The 22399-nt window shown below is 46.2% G+C and overlaps 2 protein-coding genes across 2 annotated transcripts in view; one reads left to right on the top strand and one right to left on the bottom strand.

Annotated features, from left to right (window-relative positions):
- Nucleotides 1-22399, bottom strand: part of LMCD1 (LIM and cysteine rich domains 1) — an 86889-nt gene that overhangs the window by 7988 nt on the left and 56502 nt on the right. The gene's annotated exons all lie outside the window — the stretch shown is intronic.
- Nucleotides 1-22399, top strand: part of RAD18 (RAD18 E3 ubiquitin protein ligase) — a 30122-nt gene that overhangs the window by 5410 nt on the left and 2313 nt on the right. The window contains exons 5-12 of the mRNA XM_065749374.1: nucleotides 2578-2933; nucleotides 4701-4800; nucleotides 5861-6045; nucleotides 7812-7888; nucleotides 8589-8649; nucleotides 11715-11849; nucleotides 14817-14973; nucleotides 20167-20226. Coding sequence (XP_065605446.1) covers nucleotides 2578-2933; nucleotides 4701-4800; nucleotides 5861-6045; nucleotides 7812-7888; nucleotides 8589-8649; nucleotides 11715-11849; nucleotides 14817-14973; nucleotides 20167-20226 — 1131 coding nt within the window. The remainder of the gene's footprint in view (nucleotides 1-2577; nucleotides 2934-4700; nucleotides 4801-5860; nucleotides 6046-7811; nucleotides 7889-8588; nucleotides 8650-11714; nucleotides 11850-14816; nucleotides 14974-20166; nucleotides 20227-22399) is intronic.

The following is a 22399-nucleotide window of genomic DNA, read 5'->3' as shown; positions in this document are numbered from 1 at the left end:
TGAGATGATGCAGGGCAGCATCGTGTGAGCAGAGCCCACTGCAGGCATCCGAGGTGCTGTGAGCTGTGGTGGTGTGGTGAGTCCTGAGAAACATGGCCAGTCAGTGAATCAGTGGAAAGCCTGGTGGGAAAGAGCCACTATGTGAGGCCTAATTGTGGGAGTGTTGTCAGGCAGTGTGAAGTGTGGTGAAATGTGTCAGCTAGGGACTGTATGCTTTGAGAAGATCAACAGCAGTACTTGACGGGTACAGGTATGGACTGTGTTCCTCTGACAAGAGGAGGAGCTCTCAACAGTGGTAGAAAATGCACTGGAAAGTTGGATGAGCTGTGTGCTCATCCACCTTATTGCATGGCTGCGGGGCAGAGACCTGGGAAGGTTCTGCAGAACGTTGGGGCAGGTCTGTAAGCTGAGGGATGCTGTGCATTTACCTGCAGCAGTTGAGACACTTCATGTGCCTGCTATTGCTGCTGCTGGCCCTGGGCAGCAATGCTGTGTCAGAGCTTTCTGCTCTTGAGGATGAAATGTGGCCCTTGTCAAAAGCAAACACAAAGTGGGGGTGGGACGGGGTTGTGAACGGGTGCTCTGTCCATGTTCCCATTCAGTGAGCTGCTGAGCTTCCCCTGAAGCTGAGCCTACCACAACAGTAGCTAGTCTGCTCTGAGTTTGTGTCAGCTGGGGGATTAACCTCCTGAAAAACTTCCAGTCCATATCTAGGCATGTGCAGACAGAAGAGCATAGTTTTGCTGCCACGCTTAATCGTGCTTGTTTGTACTGCAGAAAGTCACAGTGCCTTGGGATGCGTGTGAACTGCTCTGACAGATGTGCTCACTGTGTGTGGAAGTCTGGGAGGTTTGAGCTCCAGGCTGGCTCTGAGTCTCCTCTGTAACTGCTGCAGGATGCTAAGTGTGCTGAGCTCATTATTCTGTTTATTCATTACTAACTGATCTTAAAGTGGAGTAATCAGGGGCTGCCCCGGAGGCTTACATACCTCCTCAAGACATTCATATGTACATATCGATTCTTCTCTGGCATGAGAGATCTTTACCTTAAAAGACCAATAGGTTTTCTAAGTAGTTACCTAATGCTGAAACACCTTCAACTGCAAAATCTGAAAGCACAGCTACGTTTCACTCTTACAATGGGTAAGAAGCAGTTTAATGGCAGTGCTCCTCCCAGAGGTGTGTCACCAACAGTCTCCTGCTTTTTTACAGAAAAGGAATAGAAATCCAAATTATGTCAACTCTTGTTTATTCTTCCCGAATTAAAATCTTTGCAAATTGAGACTGTAGAGCTGTGTGTCTTAGGAGTGGTCCTTTCTGTTCCACGAAGGCTGCAGGAACGTGGTGTTCCTGCTGTGCTGCAGTGCCTGCTCCTTTCTCTCCAGCTTAAGCACAGGGATGGCTGGAAACAGCCCGTGTCCAGCAGGTGCTGTGTGTGTGTCAGAACAGGGAGGTTGTCTACTGGAAAACTGTATGGTTTGGGAGCCCAAGGGAGGCACAAAAATGAAACTTTACTCCCCCAGCTCTTCTCTTTTCACAGGCTGCATCACCTCAGGGGGAGAGGATTGTCAAAATCCAAGCTGTCAAGTCATGGCTCTTAAATGAAGAGTGTGTACTTGTTGAGCAGCAGCAGTAGTAAATATGCACAGAAGGTACCCAGTGCTTGAGGAAGTCAGAGTGCTATGGATGTGGAGGCAGAGAGCTGTGTGGTGTCACAGGCTTGTGCTCTTTTGGGGCCGTACCTGTGTGTCTGAGGGATACCAGGCATGCTGTGTGGCCCTAAGCAGCAGCATGGGGTGCTTGTCCCTGGGAGGAGATAGCACCTTGCTGATGGCCCTGCCCTGCTGCTCTGCAGTGCAGGGTGTGTGGGAAGGTGGGGCCCTGAGGTGCCCGAGTGCAGTGCTGCTGTTGGCAGTGGCTCCTGGGCTCCCCAGCATCCTCAGAAGCTGTCCCTCCCACCTTGTTACCCTGCTGTAAAGAGGAGCACGGGGGAGGCCATCCCCACCTGCTTAGCATGAGGGGACAGAACAGCTTGGGGCAGCAGCAGGTCAGGGAGACAGCTGCTGCCCAGGTAGCTGGGGCTACTTGGCATGGTCTCACGAGCTGACACATGTTTGGTATTGCCTCGGTGGGTGTCTGCTGGGCTGTGCTCTGGAGATCCCCAGCAGGAGGGGACAAAGAACACAGAAACTTGCTGGTGAGCCGCTGTGACAGCTGGTCCAGTGCTTGGAGAGCTGTCCTGAAAGCAGTTGTCTACAGTCCTCAAATAACAGGGAAAACTTCTTGTTCTTTGTGTTCCGTGTGATACGTTGATGCTTATTTTATGACATTTGCAAAATGAACTGTAGTTTGTTTTGTTTATAAACTGGGAAAATGATTTTTGTGATCTGCAGAGCATGGTAATGCTGAACTGGGATGCTCCTGGTTTGTGTGGGCGAGATGATTCCCAAGTGCTTCGTGTTAGCAACTGCTCAGAGATGAAAGAATGGAGGAAAAACTCCAGCTGTTTGCTGTTTTCAGAGAAAGAGCTAGCAATACTGTTAGATGTAGCTAACAGTTGTCTTCTGGATGCTTCTAGGAAGCAGCTGGTCCAGTTGGTCTTGGACACACCACTGATTTCATCTCCACTGGCTTGTAGTGGGCGTTCAATTGGCAAAAGCCATGCCAAGACTCCCGCGTCTCCGCCAGGTCTAAAAGAAGAGGTGCCAGTGATTGACAGCTTCTTGAAAAAGGAGGATGTTTGTACTCTGACAAAGACAGATGGTCTGGCAGGAACAGATTGGAAAGTTTGCAAAACTGAGGAATGTTGTATCCTCAGCAGCAGTTCTCCAGAGGCTGGTAGCAAAGACAGCAAAGCAGGATGGCAAGAGAGTCCTGAGGGCACCAAGAGTGGTGAGAAACCTTCTACATCTGTGGTAAAAGTGGTCAACAAAGGTGAGATACTTAATTTTTGCTTTTGTTCTGCTCACTCCCCCAAGTCTGTGGTTGCTTCTGGCTGTGTGCATCAGCTTGTGTTTCCATCTCCTGCATTGTTCTGATCTGCAATTAGAGCATTGGCGTGCTCAGCATCTTGCTGCCTAGCTGGGTTATGCCCCATCACAGTACCACTACAAGCATGTTCTTGATGAGGAAGTTTGGAACGATACCAAGTAATTAAACTGAATTTGACTCATACAGATTCCTTTGTATTGAATAACAACTCTAAAAAACAATAGTTGCACAACAAATTTACTGAGTCAAAAGTGAAGTCATTTCTCTTCTTCCCTGTTATGAGCAGACAGACACTGATGTTTGTGGTTCTTGCTTATGCTCAGTAACCAGAAGCAAGGTATTTCATCGTGTTTGTTATTGAGGGGTGCACCCACAACCAAAGTGGTCGTGGTTTCAGTTTTGTTGGTGTTCCTGTCTATAGACTCTGCAAGTATTCTGCTTTATTCTTCTGTACTCTTACAGTGTTAAGACTAATGTATAAAAGCATGAGAGAATCCATGTGTGCCAATCAGCTACAACAAAATTGGCAGTGTCTTCATAATTTTGATATCACAGCAGGCATCTTTTCAATTAAAAGCCAAATTGATCTTGGATGCCCTGAGCTGGAAGGGACCAACATGGAGCAGTTTGGAGTAAAACACGAATACTTAATAGTTTGTAGTTATTTATTCTTTTGTTTAGCAGTTTATTTGACTGGATTCTGGAAGTTCATATTTCTTCATTAGCCAGGTAAATACTGCTTAAAATGTAACACAGCTAGAGAAGTAGCCATAGGAAAATGACATCAACCTAGCCCGATGTTTTCTAGTTCTGTGCATCAAACTTGCTCAGACTGGTAATTTCCAACTAATATGAATGTTTACCTCGTTTATTCTTAAGTGGTTGAGATTTTCACTTGCTGACCATCTTATGGCCTTAGTAAGTCCTCAGTTATGCATCACACAGAGATCACTTCCACAGGTGCAAAGCAGTTGATCAAAGAATGTAAATGAGGAACTCAAGAAGAGATGCTGCAGTCCGCTGTGGAAGGATCATTTGTTGCTGAGTTCACTGCTGAAATGCTAAATTCAGACAAAACAACAGGCTGCTCCTAATTATCACATTAATGTAACCATCCTAATTAATTGTAAGTCAGGAATTGCCAGGCAGTGATGCCGTGGACCCCTGCAGTATTTCATGCTGTTTTTGCTCTGCTTTCTGAATCCACATTGACTTTCTTTGTGATAATGCAGCAGGCAGTGGTTGTAGAACCTGTCTCATGCTGTTTGTTTAAAGTTAGCCTTTTGTTTTTGGCAGTGTACAGAATGCAATTGCAGAAGGGACGTATTCTGAGTCTGTGCCCTTGCCTGCCTTTGCACGTGGCCTTCAGAGGTATTTCTTGCTCATCTGATGCAGGAATTGTGGCATGGGTGGGTCTGCGCTGCAGAGCATTTCTGCTTTGGACTGTGTATATGACCCTATAATTTTACCACAGCTTTTGTGCCCTCCAGCTGCAGGGAGGAAGATGAGGTATGTTCATACTTAGAATGGGTAGCATGAGTGCTGTCAAGTGAAAACAAGTGCTAAAAAGGAAGGTTCCAGACAGATCTGCCTTTCTCTTAAAAACAAGCACAAAAGAACTTGGCATTCTGGATTTTCATAACAACAGTTTTGCAGCTTGATTTGTGCTGTAACGTGTGTAGTAGTAAAAGCATTCTCCCCTTCTCTCAGTGGACTGCCCTGTTTGTGGAGTTGCTATTCCAGAGGAGTACATCAACAAGCACCTGGATAGCTGCCTGAGCAGGGAGGAGAAGAAGGACTGCCTCAGGAGGTAGGAGATGGCCCAGGGCTGAGTGTGCACTGCTCTGCATGCAGAAACCAGCAGCAGTGGTTGCTGGGCTGCAGTGCAGCAGGTTGTGCTTTTCTTGCTTACATGTGTCAGTCTAAAACTGCTGTATCTATAGTGTAGCAGTGATTTTCCTCTCTCAAAGTAGCATTGTGGATAACCAGCAGAATTGGTGGTGTGTTTGTTTTGTTTGTGTGGTAAGAAAACACTGCATGATGTTTTAAGGAATTTACGTAGGTTGTAAAACTTGGTCTGTACATGACTGTCATCACATTTCCATCACTGGCATTACAGTTTTATTTTGTAGCACTTGTTCTCATTTTTTGTCTGGTGAATGAGTTGCTTCCTCTGATTCAGATGGGCCAAAAGAAAATTTCTTCACTACTTATCAAGTTAAAAAGTAAAAATTGTACCTTCCTCTGCTCTCTGTAGTCCTCTTCAAATCATTCTAGTTAAGGTCTCCTCTTTTAAGATGTTAAATTTCCTAAGGTTCGTGCCTTTGGATTTAAGCTTCCAGCCTGGAGTTTGTTACAGTTGCCACATTCTCATCCCTCTAGACTTGGGTCTTTTTTACTTACTGGCAGAAACGTGTGCTGTCCTGGTTAACTGATCGGAGTTGACAGCTGTCAGCTTTTACTCTGCATTTTTATCCAAGTCCAGTGAACCTTAAATTTGGAAGTAACTTTGTTAAAGCTCTTAATTTGCTCAGCCGTGCTGAGATTGCAATCCACAAGCTAGAGGATTTTGAAGGTGAAGAAATGGTAATCTTATATAGGAATCTGATGTTAGGCTTTAATTTCCGTTTGGGATGTTTTTACTGTTTCCCCTGTTCCTAATGAATGGGAATAAAAGCCAGAACTCTCTTGTTGTGAAGCCCATGTCCCTAATAGAATTGTAAATGTTGCTTGTTTTGTCTAGTCTGCTTGGAATTTAAGAAAGTATAATGCAAGATAGTGTTTCTGGGGGATGCCCGGTAAGAATACAAGTTGGCATCTGGATTCCCAGTAGAAGTGTTAATTAAAAAGGGGTTGTTTTCCTTTTGCAGCTCTGCTCACAAAAGGAAGCCTATGCCTAAAGTTGTTTACAACTTGCTCTCTGATCGTGACCTGAAGAGGAAGCTGAAGGAGCACGGGCTGTCTCTCCGTGGGAGCCGTCAGCAGCTCATTAAGAGGCACCAGGAGTTTGTGCACATGTATAATGCTCAGTGTGATTCTCTAAATCCCAAATCGGGTAAGTCAGAAACACCAGGAAAGCTTCTATCATTGCAGGCTCTTTGTATGTGTTCGTGGTGCCTGGTTTTGCATGCAGTGGGGCTGTGTCTTACATCTTGAATGGCATCATGCTGTATTCTATTTTATACAAGATGAAAATATGCTTTTGAAGATGGCGGTTGTCGTCTCTCAGTTGTGTAAGTGATAGCAGTGACAGCACAAACACACAGGAGTGTGCGAGAGACTTGGGATTTCTGGCTGTACAGCTCTGATTGGAAGCTGATGGCAGACAGCCCTTGGGAAGCAGTCTCTGGCAGGACCAGCTGTGGCGCTGCTGACTGGAGCAGTGCAGCTGCTGTGCTCCCGCTGGGTGCTGGCAGGAGCTGCTGGCAGCACGGCCCAGGTGGGTGCTGGGGAGTGGTGTTCCTCGCCCCACAGCTGATCCCTTTTCTCTTCATGTTTACACCAAGGTCTTGATGCACGTTTGCTGCTTCTTCCAGGAGCTGTCGGTGCATCTGTGTGCGTTCAGTGCTCCCAGTAGCTGGGACAGGTGGGCTTGGCCTTGCTGGTGTGAGTGGGGGATGTGGGGGGGTGGCATCCCCACCATTCACGTTGGCTGTGTGCTGCTCATCCACAGCAGGAATGTCTAAGGGCAGCAGTGTGGTACTTGTGCCTGCTCCGAGCTGCTGGGGCTGCAGCTGCCACGCACAGGGCCCTCTGTTGGCTGTGCTGACATGCTGGGAGCTGCTGCTCTCTGTCAGCAGTTCTTCACCCAGTGCTTGCAGTGTAGCATCACGAAGCCCCCGTCCGTGCAGTTCATCTGAGCTAGCTAATGGAGAGGTCTGCAGGGCACCCGAGGGTGCTTCCGCTGGGATCACCTAAATAACACAAAGCTTTTATGGAGTTCTGGCTCGATGGCTGTTTATGAAGGGTGAAGCATTAAACAAGTGCTCGGGACACAGGCATGCATTTTCAGTGGTGGCAGTGAACCGAAGGTCGCTATAAAGTACGAATTGTTGAGCTTCTGTGGAAGCAGAGGTGCCAGATTCCTGGATTTTGCCTAAACCAGTTTTGAGCAGGTTTTATTCCTTCACAGCTCAATAAGCTTCTTGTTCTCAGGCTGTTTCACTTAGTGCAAGTATTTGTTTTAGTAATCTGCATAGCTACCTCGGAGCTCCGTGACAATGATTAAGGGTAGAAACATGTCTGTAAAAGTAAATGTCAAAACAAACCCTGCAGACAGTGCTGTGCCTGTCTGCATGCTGCTGAGGTGTCTGGCCTAATGGTTGGAGGCTGTAAGCTATCCTTGGACTGTGGCTTTGGACAGAAGCCTGCAGACAGCTCCGCACTGCCTCAGGAGGTGCTGCTAGGAGGGAAAAGCAAGATATGTGCTGTATGTGTTTCGTTATTTCAACTTCTGCTTAAAGATAGCTACAGAATGAAAACTCTTTGTAAACGACATGCCTTCATGCCACGGAGGCAGTACAGTGCACAGAGAAAGAGTCAGAAGTGGTTCAAAAAGGCTGTATATTTCCATGAATTTAACCCAGAGGAAATGAGAGGAGAGCTGCGGGGCTGCGGCCGTGTGCTGGTGCTGCTGTGTGTGAGCACTGAGTGTGAGGGCTGTGTGTGAGCACTGAGTGTGAGGGCTGTGTGTGAGCACTGAGTGTGAGCAGGCACTGCAGGGCTCCATCTCTCTGTGATTTGTTAGCAGCCCTTTCGTTCAGTGCCGTTGCATCCCTCACGACTCCTGTTTAACAATCCGTTTCTTATGTTTTCAAACAGTTGCAGAGACCGTTAAAGAGCTGGAGGAGAATGAGAAGATTCGGGGTCAGCTTGAACTGAATAAAGGTGGTGAAAACGTAAGCTGATTGTCCTTGTTCCCAAACTGGGGGATGGACAGGAGGAATTGCAGTGTGGGCTCTGAGAGCATCTGCCTGTCGCTTTATTATGACAGTTGCCAGAATTCCAGACTGCATGTTGGCTTGGCATGTACCATCTTGTAACCCACTTGATTTTCTCTTATCAGTCATTTGTCGTGGTCAGTTCTTAGTGTAGTGCTGATGTCTCTATGTCCAAACTGTTTAAGTAAGAGAGTTTTTTCTGATTGTGCAAAGAATTCTTAAGTAATGTTCCCCTTGGTCGTATTGGAAGACTTTGACCCTCCATGGTGGTGCGGGGAACATTTTGCTTCCTAGAATTCTCTAGGATTTATCTAGCACATTCCTTGCTTCCCTATTAGCAATAGTGCCTGTTCTTTTCCCATGACATATGATACTTTTGTAACTGTTGGTGCACATTTACTGTCCAGAATTAGGGAGAACTTCATGGCCCACACGTGCTGGGTGTTACCCGGGGTATTTTGGCTTAGTCTTTTGTCTTTGTGAAAGCAAGCAAGACAGCGTGTACTTTAAACATGTGTTACGTCTGTGGATGGGAGACTAAGAGCTGGTGAGAGAAAACTGAATGGCTGAGTCTACCCCCAGTTAGGTTTTCATTACAAAGTATGCAGCCTTATCAACTTTTTCTCCTAGTAAATAAACATTTGTGTGATTTCCATAGAGCTTGACCTTTACAAAGGACCAGACAGAGGAGGAAATAGACAAGATCCACACTAGTTATCGTGAGTAGAATCCAAGCTTCACTCCGTTTCCCTCATGAATTCATCTTCTTTAACAACAAACAAACAAAGCAGCAATAATAAAACCCCTTTGTCTGTCCTTCATCGCCATCTAAGCAGCTTAGCCATCTTCAGGCTTAGTTTAGAAGCAAAGGTTCTGATAGTTTGACTGCAAGACTTCCCTTTGCCTGCACAGTTGGACTCTTGGATGTGGAGGTTAGCCATGGAGCAGGAGAGCAGCACTCAGTGCTCGCTGGGCTTCTCAGCTTCCTCCATGGAGGAGCAAAGCACTGAAGGGACAACTTGTTCTGATGATACTTAGGGGTGTATTTAAATCTGCAATATATGGTCACATTTCCCTTGTTTCGTTGTGTTCTTGTGTTGCTTCGGGCATATAAATTATGCCATAATGCAGCTAGATTTAGCTTTGTTGATTTTAGTTGGGTTTCTGTAAAGACTAAATAAGGGCCTAGATCTTTAGCAATTTTTTCCCCTTGCTTTTTGCTTCTATTCCTGAGAATATTTTTTTTTCAGCTGTACATGCACCGTTTGTGGTTTTGAATCATTCTCTTCTAATTTCAAGTAACTGGTTCATAATTGCTTCCTTGCCTTGCAGAAGTCTCTGGCTGTATAATACAAAACAAAACAAAAAATCACCAATCTAACCAATTACCGAAACAAACAGCCTCCCTAACAAACAACAAAAGTCTCCCCATGAACTTATTAATCCCTCAGTGGGGTATCTTCCCCATGAAGCTTAAAAAGCTCTAAAGAACAAACCCAGAGCTCAGTGCTTGGTAGCCCTGCAGCAGAGTTCTGCTCACTGCCATCCTGCGAGGTACTCAGCACTGTTGTCCTGGTCTAGAGCTTTCTTCTGCTCCCTGGAGGCTCAGCAAAGGCACTGGGATGCTTCCCCCCAACACCCAGGGTCAGCCTCCTGCTTTCCTCATGGGCAAGCTTCTATTTTGAGCTCAAAAAAAAAAAGAAAAGAAAGAAAGATATGTTCCAAAAAAATGAAATCTGCTGCTCTAAGTCTTTTAATTTACACTTGGATTCAGACACTCGCTGATTTATGGCTTGTGTTTGAAATATTTGCAATTATGTCTGCAATTGTTTTTATTACTGAAATACCCATGGTTTTATGAACTGTGCGTGGTATGTAGCTTCAGCTCAGCTGTGATTTACGTTGCATCTGGGCAGTGCCCTGTCATGTGAGGACCTTCGTAGATGCAGCATGAAACAAAGCAGCAAAAAATAGTGATGCTGGAAAAACTGAAGCGCCAAAGGGATTATGTAATAAGTGTGCCCTGCTTCACACACAAGCATCTTGGGCAGGAACTTTTTGTTACTACAAGGAGTTGTTGACCTTATGTGGAGTCCTCAGCTCTGCCAGGAGGGAGTAAATGCTAAACACTACATGGGAAAAGCATTTCAGATGCGTCCCCTTGTGTGGGGCAGAACCTGACAGGAGGTGGTGGGGGGGAGTTGGGGGCTGAGCTGCCCCAGGCTGAGAATGCTTGTTCATTTTGTGCTCATTCTGCATGCTGGGGTTCTTCCTGGTCCATCTCAGATTCACAGTGTGGTTGGGTTGGAAGGGACCTCACAGCTCCCAGCCCTGCTCTGCTGGTGACACATGTAGTTGGTCTGAGAAGATCCATGTGTGTTCCTGAGTGAAGTCTGAAGTAGCTACAGAGGAAACAGCTCTGCTTTTTACTTACAGCTGGTGGACTGACAGGGTAAAGAACGTGCCACAGAGCAATTAACTGTGATTAGAGGAACTGAATCCAAAAAAGGTTGATAGCATTTCCATTGCAACCATGGCTAACTCGGGGCTTGCCTCAGTGATGGAGCACCTGGTGGGAAGGCAGGGCCAGGCAGGGCAGCTCAGCTGCATGCAATGCACCTGAGTGACCAGGACGGGAGGGGCCAGGATCCAGCCCTTCCCAGCCCTCATTTAAGGCTGGTGGTGGAGATGAGGGTACCTTGCTGGAGATCCCTGTGTCCCTGAGGCCTTCTAGTGGTAAGCACCTGCTTTCCTTTATTTCTGTGCCCACCTCTGTTACACTTGAGCAAACCCTCACTCGCTGTGGCCTGGGATCTTGCTGTTCTGCTGTCATTGCTGTGCTTACTGTTGTATTATAATGGTACAATGATTTTAGGTGTTGCTTTACTGCAGAAACTGGAAAACCTGGAGCTGCTTTAAAGCAGGTAGCAGTGTAGACCAAAAGCTTTGCTCTTTCTCTTTAGTTGGGATGGGATGCCATGCTCTGCTGTCAGGTGATAAAACACAAGGTGCCCCAACCAGGCTAGCAGAATGGGGCTGACAGCCTTGATTAGCTTCTGTTAGAGTGTTCAGTAAGCTCAGCCACACACTGAGCAGTCTCAGAAAGCAAAGGACTAGGAATTACAGCTGGAAGGTAAATCAACAGAGAGTAGGAAATGTTGCTGGAGCTAGTTGCTTGTGCTTTCTGCTGAGGTGTGTCAGGCACTGGGCTTTGTTTTCCCTTGGCCAAATGCTGTGCAGCCTTCTGAGCACTCAGAGCTGATGGGTTTTCATATGGTGTTTGGCCATTTAGGTTTTCTGCGTGGCACAAGTGCAAAATGTGCTCTTGAAGGCTAATTATTCCACTGAGCAGTGCAGCCTCTCAGTGTAATTCAGCACAGAGAGTACAAATGAGTGCAGTACTACCGTGTTCAGAAGGAGCTTGAAATCTTCATCATGTTACAGGCTGTTACGATGGTGATTGCAGTACTCAGAGGCCTTAGAAAAACAAACAAAAACCTGGTGATGGTAAGAGGAAACAAACAGTTTTACTGTGCAAAAACCTAAGGCTTTGTGCATGTGTCCTGACTGCTGGGTAACTGAAAGCGTGAAATGGATTTGGGTTTTTAACGGAACGTGGGACATTGCAGTGAGGAGTGCTGTTTCATTTGCTGTAGCAAAAATGTTTTTGGTTCAGTATTTAGTGTTTATTTAATGCTCTTTTCTCCTGGTGGTGGTGTGCCTCAGCAGCCCTGTGGCAGGGGTCTGCCTGCTTTTGGTACAGCAGCACTATTCCATGTTTCAGGAAACAAGCACAGAAGCGAATTTCAGTTTTTAGTGGATCAAGTGAAAAATCGGTGGGAGAGGAGTGGTAAGAGGAAAACAGAAAGTACACAGAAGAAAAAAGAAGGCCCTGTCATAGGATTGCCTGCAGGCACAGGTTGGTGCTGCTGTTTGGTGTAATCCCCCTGCACCCCTCTTCCTCCCGTGCTCATCAGCACGTTTCCTGGAGAAATGTTCTCTCCTCCTTTGTGAATGTGTGCTTTATTTTTAGATGCTATTTGAAGTAGCTGATGTAAATGGGGCCTTAGGTTCTGAGCCACTCGTGCCACGGGTGGTACTGCCTGCAGTGCTGAATCCTTAGCGTGGTAAGGAGTCACTAACAGAACTGCAGAGTTTGTGTGGACTGGGATGAGTCTTTTTCTGTCCTGAGGGTGAAGGAGTGAAGTAGTTGAGCTTCTTTTAGAATGTTTATGCAGTATGTTGCCTCTTTTTTTTTTTTTTTAAGCTTCGTTTTGTATTGGTATCCTTCAGCACAGTGAGAAGTGGGAATGCACAGCTGCAGTCACTCAGCTCTGCAGATACTCTGGGAGTTCAGAGCAGCATCCAGCGTATGTTTGTTATCCTCACTGCCCACGGTATCGAAGAAACACCTCTGTGTGCTTTTAACTTGTTCCCTGTACTCTTGTTCAGTCTCATTTGTTTTATGGTGGTGTTGGCTGTGGCAGTGCGTGTTGATGTTTGAATGTGTGATTTAGAAAAGCAGTCCTTGGCCTCATACTTATGGAATTACAGTGCACTCAGGATAGAGAATTTCAGAGGGCATTCTATTGGCCAGAGTTGGATGTGCTGGTGTCCGTAGCCTTGGGAAAGTATGGCAGTTCAGTTTGCCCTCACACGTCCCTGTGCTTCCTGAGTTGAACTGTGCTCATTTTTGGTATGAGGCTGTCACCTCCAGCAGGGAGCAAAAAGAAATGAAAGTATCAGTGGAGTAGTATGGATTCTGTCCTTATTGTTTTGTGCAGATCTTGATGCAGTGCATCAAATCTTTTCTGTATGAAGGGTGTAAAAGGTAAGGAATCTCAAGGGTGAAGTTTGCCTCGTTTGATGTAACTTACAGTGGTGTCCCTCTTGTACAGCAGAGGCAGAAGCAATGTGCTGTTAGGTAATGGGATCACAGACTAAAATATTAATTGCTCACTGTGATCAGTGGAGACGTTGGCTCCTGTGAGGTACTTCTTCACTGTGCTCTGAACTGCAGGCTCTCAAGCGAAGTAAAGCCGTGCAGCTTTTCCAAAGGAGAGCTTAGGCAGAAAATAACGTGAGAGAGGTGTATCGTGTTGACTTAAGCACGTGATACCACTTCATCTGGTTCTGACAAAGCTTCAAGGTATTTGTTACCCTTTTGTATGCTTTATAATCTTTGAAATTTTGCATGGGAGTCATCCTTGAAATTAGTTTTTCATTTTGTGCCAGACGCCGGTACCTGGTTGGCTGAGTATGAGCAGTGAGAAAAGCATGAGGACGTAGGGGTGAGGGAGCAGAGGGGTAAGGCCTTTTCTTCCTCTGTGTTCTTTATTAGCAGCATGTACCTTTTTATTAAATTGGAAATTATAATAATGAAAGCAAGCGAGCCAGTGCTGGTTTGCTGACTTGCCATCTGCAAACATTACTTCCAAGAAGTGCAGAAGCTTTGTGTGCATTCCTTACCCACTGTTCAGAGTCTGAAAGAGGTAGGTGGTACATCCTGGAACTACACAGAATTAAAACATCATTTATGAAACCTTATTATCTCCCGTTGCCCTTAAGTGTAGCATTGAGGGGTGTAGCTTATGTCTCTCAAAGCCTTGCTGTGTTATAATGACCATTTAATCATCTTTTCCTGCCTCACGTGATGTTGTTTTGCATCTTTAAACTTATATACTACTAATAATTTGTCTGTTTTTGTAACTGATAAAGGCAGGGCTTTGCACTGCCCAGTGGACACTCTGTAAGGAGCTGATAAATATTTTGGTGTGTCTATCTTGAGTTGCATTATTGCAGTGGGCCTTCGTTATTTTTAATCTCCTAACGTCAGTAATGCTGTGTTGGTTAGACAGCTGACTCACTGTAATCTGCTGGTTGCTTTCAACCAACACAAATATGCTCCTAGCAATTAAATATGCCCTTTAGCATAGGGAAAAGGGCAAACCCTAGCTGAATTAAAGGTTGGATAGCTCTTCCACATTGTGGCTATAGTTCTGTTTGGCCAATTCTGTCCAAAATCTCTGTAGAGGTACAAAAGTGGGAGTGGTTTGGGCAGGAATATAACTTGGTTGGCATTAATGCAGAGGGCATCTCTGTGAACTGCCTTAATGAGGATTATTAATGAGATAAGTCCCAGTATGGTTTTAATATCCCTTGCAGCTTCCTGGTTAAGTAACTCATTTAAAAGTATTTGTGGGCAGAGTGTAGAAGTAAAGTTTTCTTTTTGTATCACACTTCCTATAGTTATCACCTATATGCAGAGATAGAAGGCATCTCTTGAGAGAGCTGCTCATCTTCTTAGAGATAACATTTGATAGGAAAATAATAGAATGGCTTTACAATTTGTTTGTGTTGTCTAGGAATGTTTTTCCTATAAAGATGAATGGAAATGCCAATGATCAAGGCTGACATTTCATCTTTCTTGCACGCATAAGGAAATAAATCATGATGTTTCTTTTATTGAAAACAAGCCTATTAGCTTGGTCTGTAAAACTCTGAAGCTATCAAGCTGTCTTATGCAATGGGCAAAGTGAATTGGTAGCAAGAACCAGAGGCTGGAGCTGTCTCATTAAGTGCTTGCTAATTTCTGAAATGTGACAAATAACCTTACCCTTTATTTCTCTCTTTGTTTTTATTTGAAGCTCATAACAAGGGAACGTTTCTGTTCCAGGCTCTGGTTCGTAGGGGTTGGGTGGTGGTGCTGGTGGTGATGTTATTTATTTTACTATGGCAGAAAAAGGAATTAAAACCTTTGTAACTGTGAGAGTTTGGGATGTGAGTGGGAACGAGGCATTGGTATTCAAATACTTAAGATCTTTTGTCTTTCTTAAAATCTGTCTTCAGGCAGCAGAGAATTAAGCAGTATTTTTGTTCTTGACAGGGGAAGCTCCTGAGGAGCACGGCTCAGCTGCAGACCTTGGGGAAGCCCAGATACTCAATCCAGGAACTCCCGATGGCAAAAGTGACCATCCTTCCTCAGAGGAAGGCCAGGGCTCGGGCTCCCTCGTGTTCTCAGAGTCGTCCGGATCATCAAGCAGGTCAGCACAGAAGTCTGTTCTCACTGCTTTGTGCTCAGACCAAACTGGGGAAACGGGCACAAGTACTGGGCCATTTGTGTTTATAGTCTACTTCACTGGAGGTGATCCTCGGCTGCGGTTACTGGTTCATTCTCTTGCACATTTCTGGCTGTCCAGTGCTTGAGGGATGCAGCTGAAATGCATTCAGATTCACTTAATAGCTCCATAATGTCTTGGTAGGGGCACTGTAGTGGAAATGTTCCTTTCTGTACAGAAAAGAGAGTGAAATGTCTGCGGCACCAGGAGAATATTTGCACTTTCTCTCTTACTGCATCCTCTTCCCTTTCCTTTGAGGATTTATTTAAAGGGGTTCAGAAATTGATATAGCCTACATCTTTTAATGGCTCTTTGAGCTGAGTATTGCTATGAGGAATAGAATTGAAATGACCCATTACTTGCAGGCAGGGATAGAATATCACTGAACCTTGAAGTCCTGACATCCATTTACTTTTCTCTCTTAATTCATTTACTCTTGCTTACTGAAATGGCTTGATTCGGTCACAGGAAACGAGAGATCAAGGAAGGTTTTATAAATGTGAAGCTTAATGTTTTTGGTACTTCAGTGCTGATGTTATTGAAAAGGGACTCAGCTGTTACTGCTGCTAAGATCTAGCTATGTAGTTTTTGAAGATCGAGCCCATGTCTGCTGAAGACACTTGCTTTGTAGATCATAACTTGGTAGGTACTGCTCTATCGATTGTTAAAGTTGAAGATGACTGATGTGAACATAGACATCTTTTTGCAGCACTGAGTACTGTAGGCCCAGCTTGATTTCTTATCCAGAATTTGAATGAGATATTCCTGTTCTTCTGTTTCACTCATTTTTTGCTTTTTTCTTGGCTGCAATCTAATCTTTTAGCATTAAGGACCCTGGAAAATCTAGAATTTTCACTTGACAGAGTGAGAAAGCTTTCCTTTCATTAGCTCATCCAAGGAGTCACTAGTTCTGTTTCACTATATGAATGGCACTGAGTGGCCCTCCTGTGGCCTTTGGCATCACAGTTACATTTTCATTCTGTGTCTTTCTGTCTGCAGACTTAGGTTTGCTCTCCTTGTGTCTGGGTGAGAGCAGGAGGGGCAGTTTGCTGCCAGGTATCCACATGCAGCAGCTGCTCGTGGGTTGGATGTGCCCTCATGGAGGGAGCAGGCACGTTTTGTTGGGCAGTGCCTGTTTGTTTGCACCATGTCTGGCTCAGGACAGAGTTGTTCATTCCTCCTTTTCACGTGTTCGCTCTCTCCAAATAAAGTATTTCCATAGATGACCTGAATCAGACACAGTCTCATGGTTGTAAAGACCAGCTGGTATGCCTCAGATATTCAGTGCTCTTTGAGAAATCAAGTGTAAGCCAACAAACACTTACTGCTCTTTGTGCTTGTTCAACTCCTATGGCACAGAACTGCTGTGTCAGAATCTCTCTGGGATTTTCCTTGCTTTCCTGCTCTGCATGTTCTCTGGTTTGCATGTGCATCGTGTTTGTTTTTGTTTAGTGCAGTTTGCTTAACCTTGAAGGTCAGCTGCTGTGCTGCTCAAGGAGTTCACAGTGGTGCTGTGCTTCTTGGTGCTTTTTTCCCTCTTTTGCATTCTGGCAGCTGAGCTCTGTGGCATGCCTGTCCATCACAAACTATAGGTGCTCATCCTTTATAGCAGCAGCAGCTTTTTTTGTAAATGCATTCGGCTGAAAAAGAGAGGAAAGTAGCAGCAATGAGGCAGGGAAGGCCTGGCTGGGTGCTGTGTGCACAGCCACTGCTGCGTGGTGCTGTGTGCTCCTTGGGCCCAGCTCGCCCTTCCTGCACTGCTTTGGCTGTGGGCTGAGAGCTGCACTCCCCACGTCGTTGTGTGGTTGCGTTGTCACTGTCTGGGTAGTGTGGAGTTAACGTTCTGCAAAGTGCAGTGGAAACAGCCAAAGAAAGAAAGGCTTAGAGTGGGGGAGGTCTGGGGCATTGTGCTTTTGCATCGAGATACGATTTTCTTTCTGATAATAAGAGGATATCCTTTGACAAGCAGAACTTATTGCTCATTGAAATGTCAGAACTTGAAATATATTTGGGAGTCCCAATCTGTGTGCTGTGCTTCTAAGTGCAGAGAGAGTGCTTCTGTGTGGAGGCTCTAATGCTATGGTGCATTAAGAGAGCACTTGTGTTGTGAGCAGCACAGGGGACGCAGCCCAGCGGTCACGAAGTCAGGGAGCTGACAGTGGTTCTGGTAGGGACCCTGCAGGTGATTCCTAGGCTCTGTCCTTCACGGGGACTTCTACCTTTTCAATCCAATACCAGTATGTAAACTGCCCCTTTGTACAGCTAAGGGAGCAGTCAGGCTGTGCAACACATCCATACATCTGTAGTGATCACAGCTGTTTCTCAGACATCCTGCTGTGACAGGAGGACGTATCCTGCTGCAGGGCAGGCAGTGCCCAGGCACGGGGCTGTAGTTGGTCCTCCAGAAATTGATGATCCCATAACAGATAACCAGCAGAACAAAGCCCTGACTTTTAAAGGATGTTTTTTCGAAGCTGTGAACTCATCCATAAAGCTTTCATGGAACTTTGGTGCTCCGTATAAATAGTCCCAGCGTTCTTTTCCTTCCCGGGACCGACGCCAGGCTTTACACAAGGGCTTAAACAATAGAAAAATTAGAAAAGAAACTAGGTGGGACAGTGATAAGCCAGTTAATGAACCGTGCAGTGGGAGTATTTTATTAAAAGTACTCTATAAAACCGAGACAATATTCAGTCATTTAAACAAATCATTTCACTTCAAAACTGCTGTTGGAAGAAAGCCTCGGCTGTGGCGGAGCAGAGCGGGGGATGTGCAGTGCAGACTGTACATCTTTGGCCTCAGCTAACCATATTATATTGTACAGTGAGACGGGGTGATTTAATCTTGAAATGCTGACTGAGAAGTGCTGTATGTGCAGCTTTTGTGAGTCTGTGCCTCTGGGATATGCAGAGCTGCAGCAGCTCTGCCAGCTGAGCTCCTCACCCGAGCCAGGATGCTCGTTTGCACTGAGTGGGACTTGTTGGCACTGTGCTGGGGAGCTGCTGGTCAGGATGAAGGTCTGCGTTGAGCCAGTCGCTCACTCTGGCTTTTGGTGCTTGTAGGAGTTGAGCTTTAGCTCCTCAGCTGGAGGAGGCACGGTGCTCTGGTCGCATGGGGGGTTCCTCTGCAGAGCTGTCTCTGACGTGGGTCTGTCAGTGTGGGGTGGCTGGGGTGCCCAGAGTGCTGTGCTGCTCCCAGGGCTGCCCTTGCTGGCACGAGGCAGCATGTGAGAGCTGATTGCACTGCGGGAATAGCTGTCTCTTTTCAGTTCTTTAGTGCTGTTCTGAGTTAATAAATCTTGTGCTGCAGTGGCTCAGGGAAGGTGAACATTAAATGTTAGATGGGGGCACTTTATCTTTGTTTTTTTTTTATGCTTCAAATGTGTGTCTGTTGTGTAAGGAGGATGCTGCTTCTCTGCTGTGCTGTTAACTCATACCTGTGTTCCAACGACAATGAGCTGTAGCATTCGGGCACAGGGCTGCAGGTGGAGTCCTGGGGGGGGCATTTCCAAAGGGGACAGCCTCTGGTTTGTGCAGGGAGCAATGCCTGCATAGGAGAGGTGTAGGGGCATCTGCCACGGCTGTGGTTTCGTGCACCTTTGAGCCCTGAAAACAGAAGCGAGGGCAGCAGTGCTGTGTGCCACCTTGGCTGCTGGGTGCAGGCAGGCTGCAGCCTGGGGCAGGACAGGAGAGAAAAGCACCTCCCCACTCCTTGTGGCATTCACCTTCAGACAGAGCTGGCAAAGTGCGAGAGTGTCGTGGTGGACGTGTTTGAGGAAATCCTGAAACAAAGGGCAGTTTGGCCACGAGTGGGGGTCCGTAGCCCTGTGGGCATCTGTTGCTGTGTGTATCCCTCGTCTCAGTGCCACCGAAGTGCAGGAGCTGGCTTGGTTTGGGGGCTCGGACTGCTCTCGTGCTTGTAGCCCACTCTCTTACACATGCACGTTCTGAGGTGCAAGTAACTCCAGTACATTTTGTGCCTGGCTTTGAAATAGTTTGGTAGGCATTAACTTGGAAATATGCATGCAAATTATGAACTTGCATTGTTGTGCTGAGTGCTGGCCAAATCTTCTCACTTTTATTGTTTTGCTTGTGACAAACAGTTGGTGATTAATGATAATAAGAATACATTTTTCAGGGCAATAAAGTACATGGTGTTCAGTCAAACCTGTTCCTTTTCTATTTTAGGGAGCTGAACACTAATATTGGCCTGCTTTTTTTTTAATGTAACTGGAGCATCAGGGCAGGATTCAGGAGAGCCATAACTCACTCCCTGGGCATCCAGCTTTGGTGCTGAGGATGAGCTCTTGACAGACTGCAAATTTTGAGTGCAAAAATAAACCTGCTCGACTTCTCAGCTTTCCCCATCACTGTCATTTTTACAGTGTGCTTTTCCTTTGAGTATTCTGTATTATCTTTAGTAATGAAATAGGTCCCCCAGTGTGCTGGGGTTCCCTGATGTTCCCTTGAAGCACCCACGCGTGGCACTGGGGTTTGGGCTGTGCTCACTCCTCCCCAGGAGCTGTGAGTGGTGGGATTGGTAATTGGTGCAGGGATGGAACATTGTTCCCTATAAACACAGTCACTGATTTTAATTCTAGGCTGCTTTATCTCCAAATTAAGGCTGCTCTGTTGAGTAATGCTTGTAATTAGGTAGATTTATTCAGTGGTTCATAGAAATTCCTGGGGAACCACAGATGAGTTTCTAAAATTGCACACACAACTTCACAATCCATTTTGTTTTAAAGTAATGCTCTCCATATGGCACGAGTGCTTTGGGTCTGCTTTTCCTTTTTTTGACTGAACTCTGTGCTGTGCCTGTCTGTCTTTCTCCCATCAGTAGTGCTGCAGTCACTGTGTGGCCCTGGAGGAGAATGGGAGTTGGGGGGAAACCGACTGGGAAAGAGGAGAGGAATCCTGCCCAGACAGGAGCTGCACAGCATTTATTCGTTTCCTCAAAGGAAGCTGAGCTGATGGAGGAGGTGATTTCCCATTGCTGGTGCTGTGTGGAACCTCTCTCTCATTGGCAGGATGTGCTGCTGGAGTTAATCATTTTGTTCAGAGACCTTTGGTGCAAGTGTTGCTAAAATAATCTACTATGTTTTGCTTTTCCTTTCAGCTCCAGTTCAGACATCTTGAGAGATCTGGAAGCTGAGATTTGTCCTGTGTCCTCTGACAGGTAGGTAGAAATGGGTGGGTGGGAAAATACTTGAGACTGATTTCAAGCCCCTTCTGGTTTGTGGAATCCTATGCCTCTTCTGTTAGAGAGGCAAGCACTGTTAATAAGTCAGGTGCAGTGAGAGCCCCTGCAGCTACTGGGGGTGTAACCTCTACAGTTTGCTGGAAAAGAATGCATGGATGCTTCTCAGATCCGTGGGTGAACGGCTCAAAGTCGTTGCTCCAAAGTCCATTTGAGTAAAGGTGTATCCTTAAACAGGAAGACAACAAAGCAAACACAGACTGATCTTTATGGGAGAACAAGAGAACCTCATTTTGTATTGTATTCAGTGTCATACTGTTGTCAGTCTCAGCTGCATCTCTGCGGCTGGTTGGACATCCTGGAGATGCAGTGTCTGCTTTGGTTGGCTTCTCAGGAGAGAGAAGAGCACGTTCTTCACATCTTATTTTCTGAGAACAGGATTTCCCTTCTGTCCTGGCAGGGTGGAAGGTTTGTGTCTCCCTGTGTGAGGTGTTTTATACAGAAGTACTGCCAAACCAGGCAGCGGTTCCTGAGGTAACACAATGACACTCATGAAGGTGGAGAGCAAGTGTTGGACTGCAGGTGTGCAGGCACGGTGGGCTTTACACTAGCTAGAGCAACGGAAATGCTGTGTGGTTATTGTGCAGAGCAGCAGGGATGAGGGCTGCTGGCACCTGGGGCTTTGTGCATGGCTTAGGAAAACCTGCCTTAGTCAAAGGAGAGAGGACGTCAGGTGTGCAAGCCAGGTTCCCTAACAGGGCGTTTCTCTTCAGCAGTACTGGGTGTTAGCATTAGTAATGTTGTGTATCCAGAGCAAAAATAAATTGTTGCTTCGATAATTCCCTTCACACGGAAAATCTCAGAGTTTTGGTGGTTTTATTTGGCGTGCTTGGCTCTTGGCATCTGCACAGCTTCCAAAGGAGGCCTTCCCACCGCGGGGTGCGGGCCGCGGTTGGGCGGAGTGGAGCTCCTCTGCCTGGGCACATCTTCCCGAGGTGTCAGAGCGGTCCTGAACCTCTGCTGTGCCTTCCTGGAGATGCAGTGACTTGCTGAGCGTTTTAATTGCCGTGATAGATCTAATAAAGGAGCAATAAATATTCATGTTCTGCATTTAGGAGCCGTCTGTTTCATGAAGCGCTTAATGCAAATTGGGGCATTACATAAGTTCCCTGGAGTCGCCTTTCATCTCCACTAATTGTCTTATTTTGACACAAAGAGATTAGACAGTAATGCTCAAAAAATAAACGTGAGTATTTTTATGGCATGCCTGCCATTTATTTGTGACAGTGCACAGATGGAGTGGATTAGGGATATTTTAGTGGCAATTTAGAGCATATTTTTAGCAAAACCTCATTCCATTCCTGAAACCAACTTAAGCACGATTTAAGCATTCTCTGAGCTCTCAGAGTTTTTTCTCCCTTGCTTTTCATATCCTCTGTTAAGTAACAAATCCACTTGCTGTGGTATAATGCTATTGGGACTACATAAATTCATATTGCTGTATGTGATGAAGTTGAGGCAGCGTTTCAGGCTCTCAGTAACCTCTTGGTGACCGTTTAATGAGAGCTTTATGGCTCTGTGATGTGCACAGCAAGCAGGTGATGTGTGAGTGCCTGTGAGCTGCAGCGCTGGGGCCGGGTGCCGAAAAGTTAGTGTGGGTTTGATGAAAGGCTTCTGTGGTGACTTTACCATTCACACCTTAACGAGGCTCTTCTGGAGGGCTGTGAATGAGATTTCAGGGAGTAAGCCTGGTGGATGTATTTCCTATTGGACTGCACTGTGTGGAGAAATAGAAGTGAAGAAGATAAAAGTCAGTGGGTCTTTCAGTTGTGCAGAGTTGCAGTGAAAGATCCTGCCTACCTCTAAATGTACCTCGGGGTTCTGAGAAACAAGCTCGCTCTCCCTAAGGTAAGGATGGGGGCTTTCCCGTTTCTTCTCCTCCCTCTCCGGTGTGGGGTGCTGGAAGTGGCCCTGGCAGTGCCTTGGCTGCAGCTGGGGAGACGGGCTGCGTGGGAGCTCTGTCCCTGCCCACACCAACCACGTTACTATAGAGTGAACTGACGGGTATGGGAAGGGAGCTGCCTTTCCTAGGGATTGAGGTGTGCACTGGAAGGTCAGCTGTGTTTGCTTTGTGCTTTCAGTGCTGGTGGCA

The sequence above is a fragment of the Cyrtonyx montezumae genome, unplaced genomic scaffold, assembly GCF_038088225.1.
Source record: "Cyrtonyx montezumae isolate F1298 unplaced genomic scaffold, pur_monq_1.0 scaffold_6, whole genome shotgun sequence".
NCBI classification, from domain to species: Eukaryota; Metazoa; Chordata; class Aves; order Galliformes; family Odontophoridae; genus Cyrtonyx; species Cyrtonyx montezumae.
The sequence above is the reverse complement of the archived record's forward strand: the minus strand, read 5'-3'. Positions and strand labels throughout refer to the sequence as shown.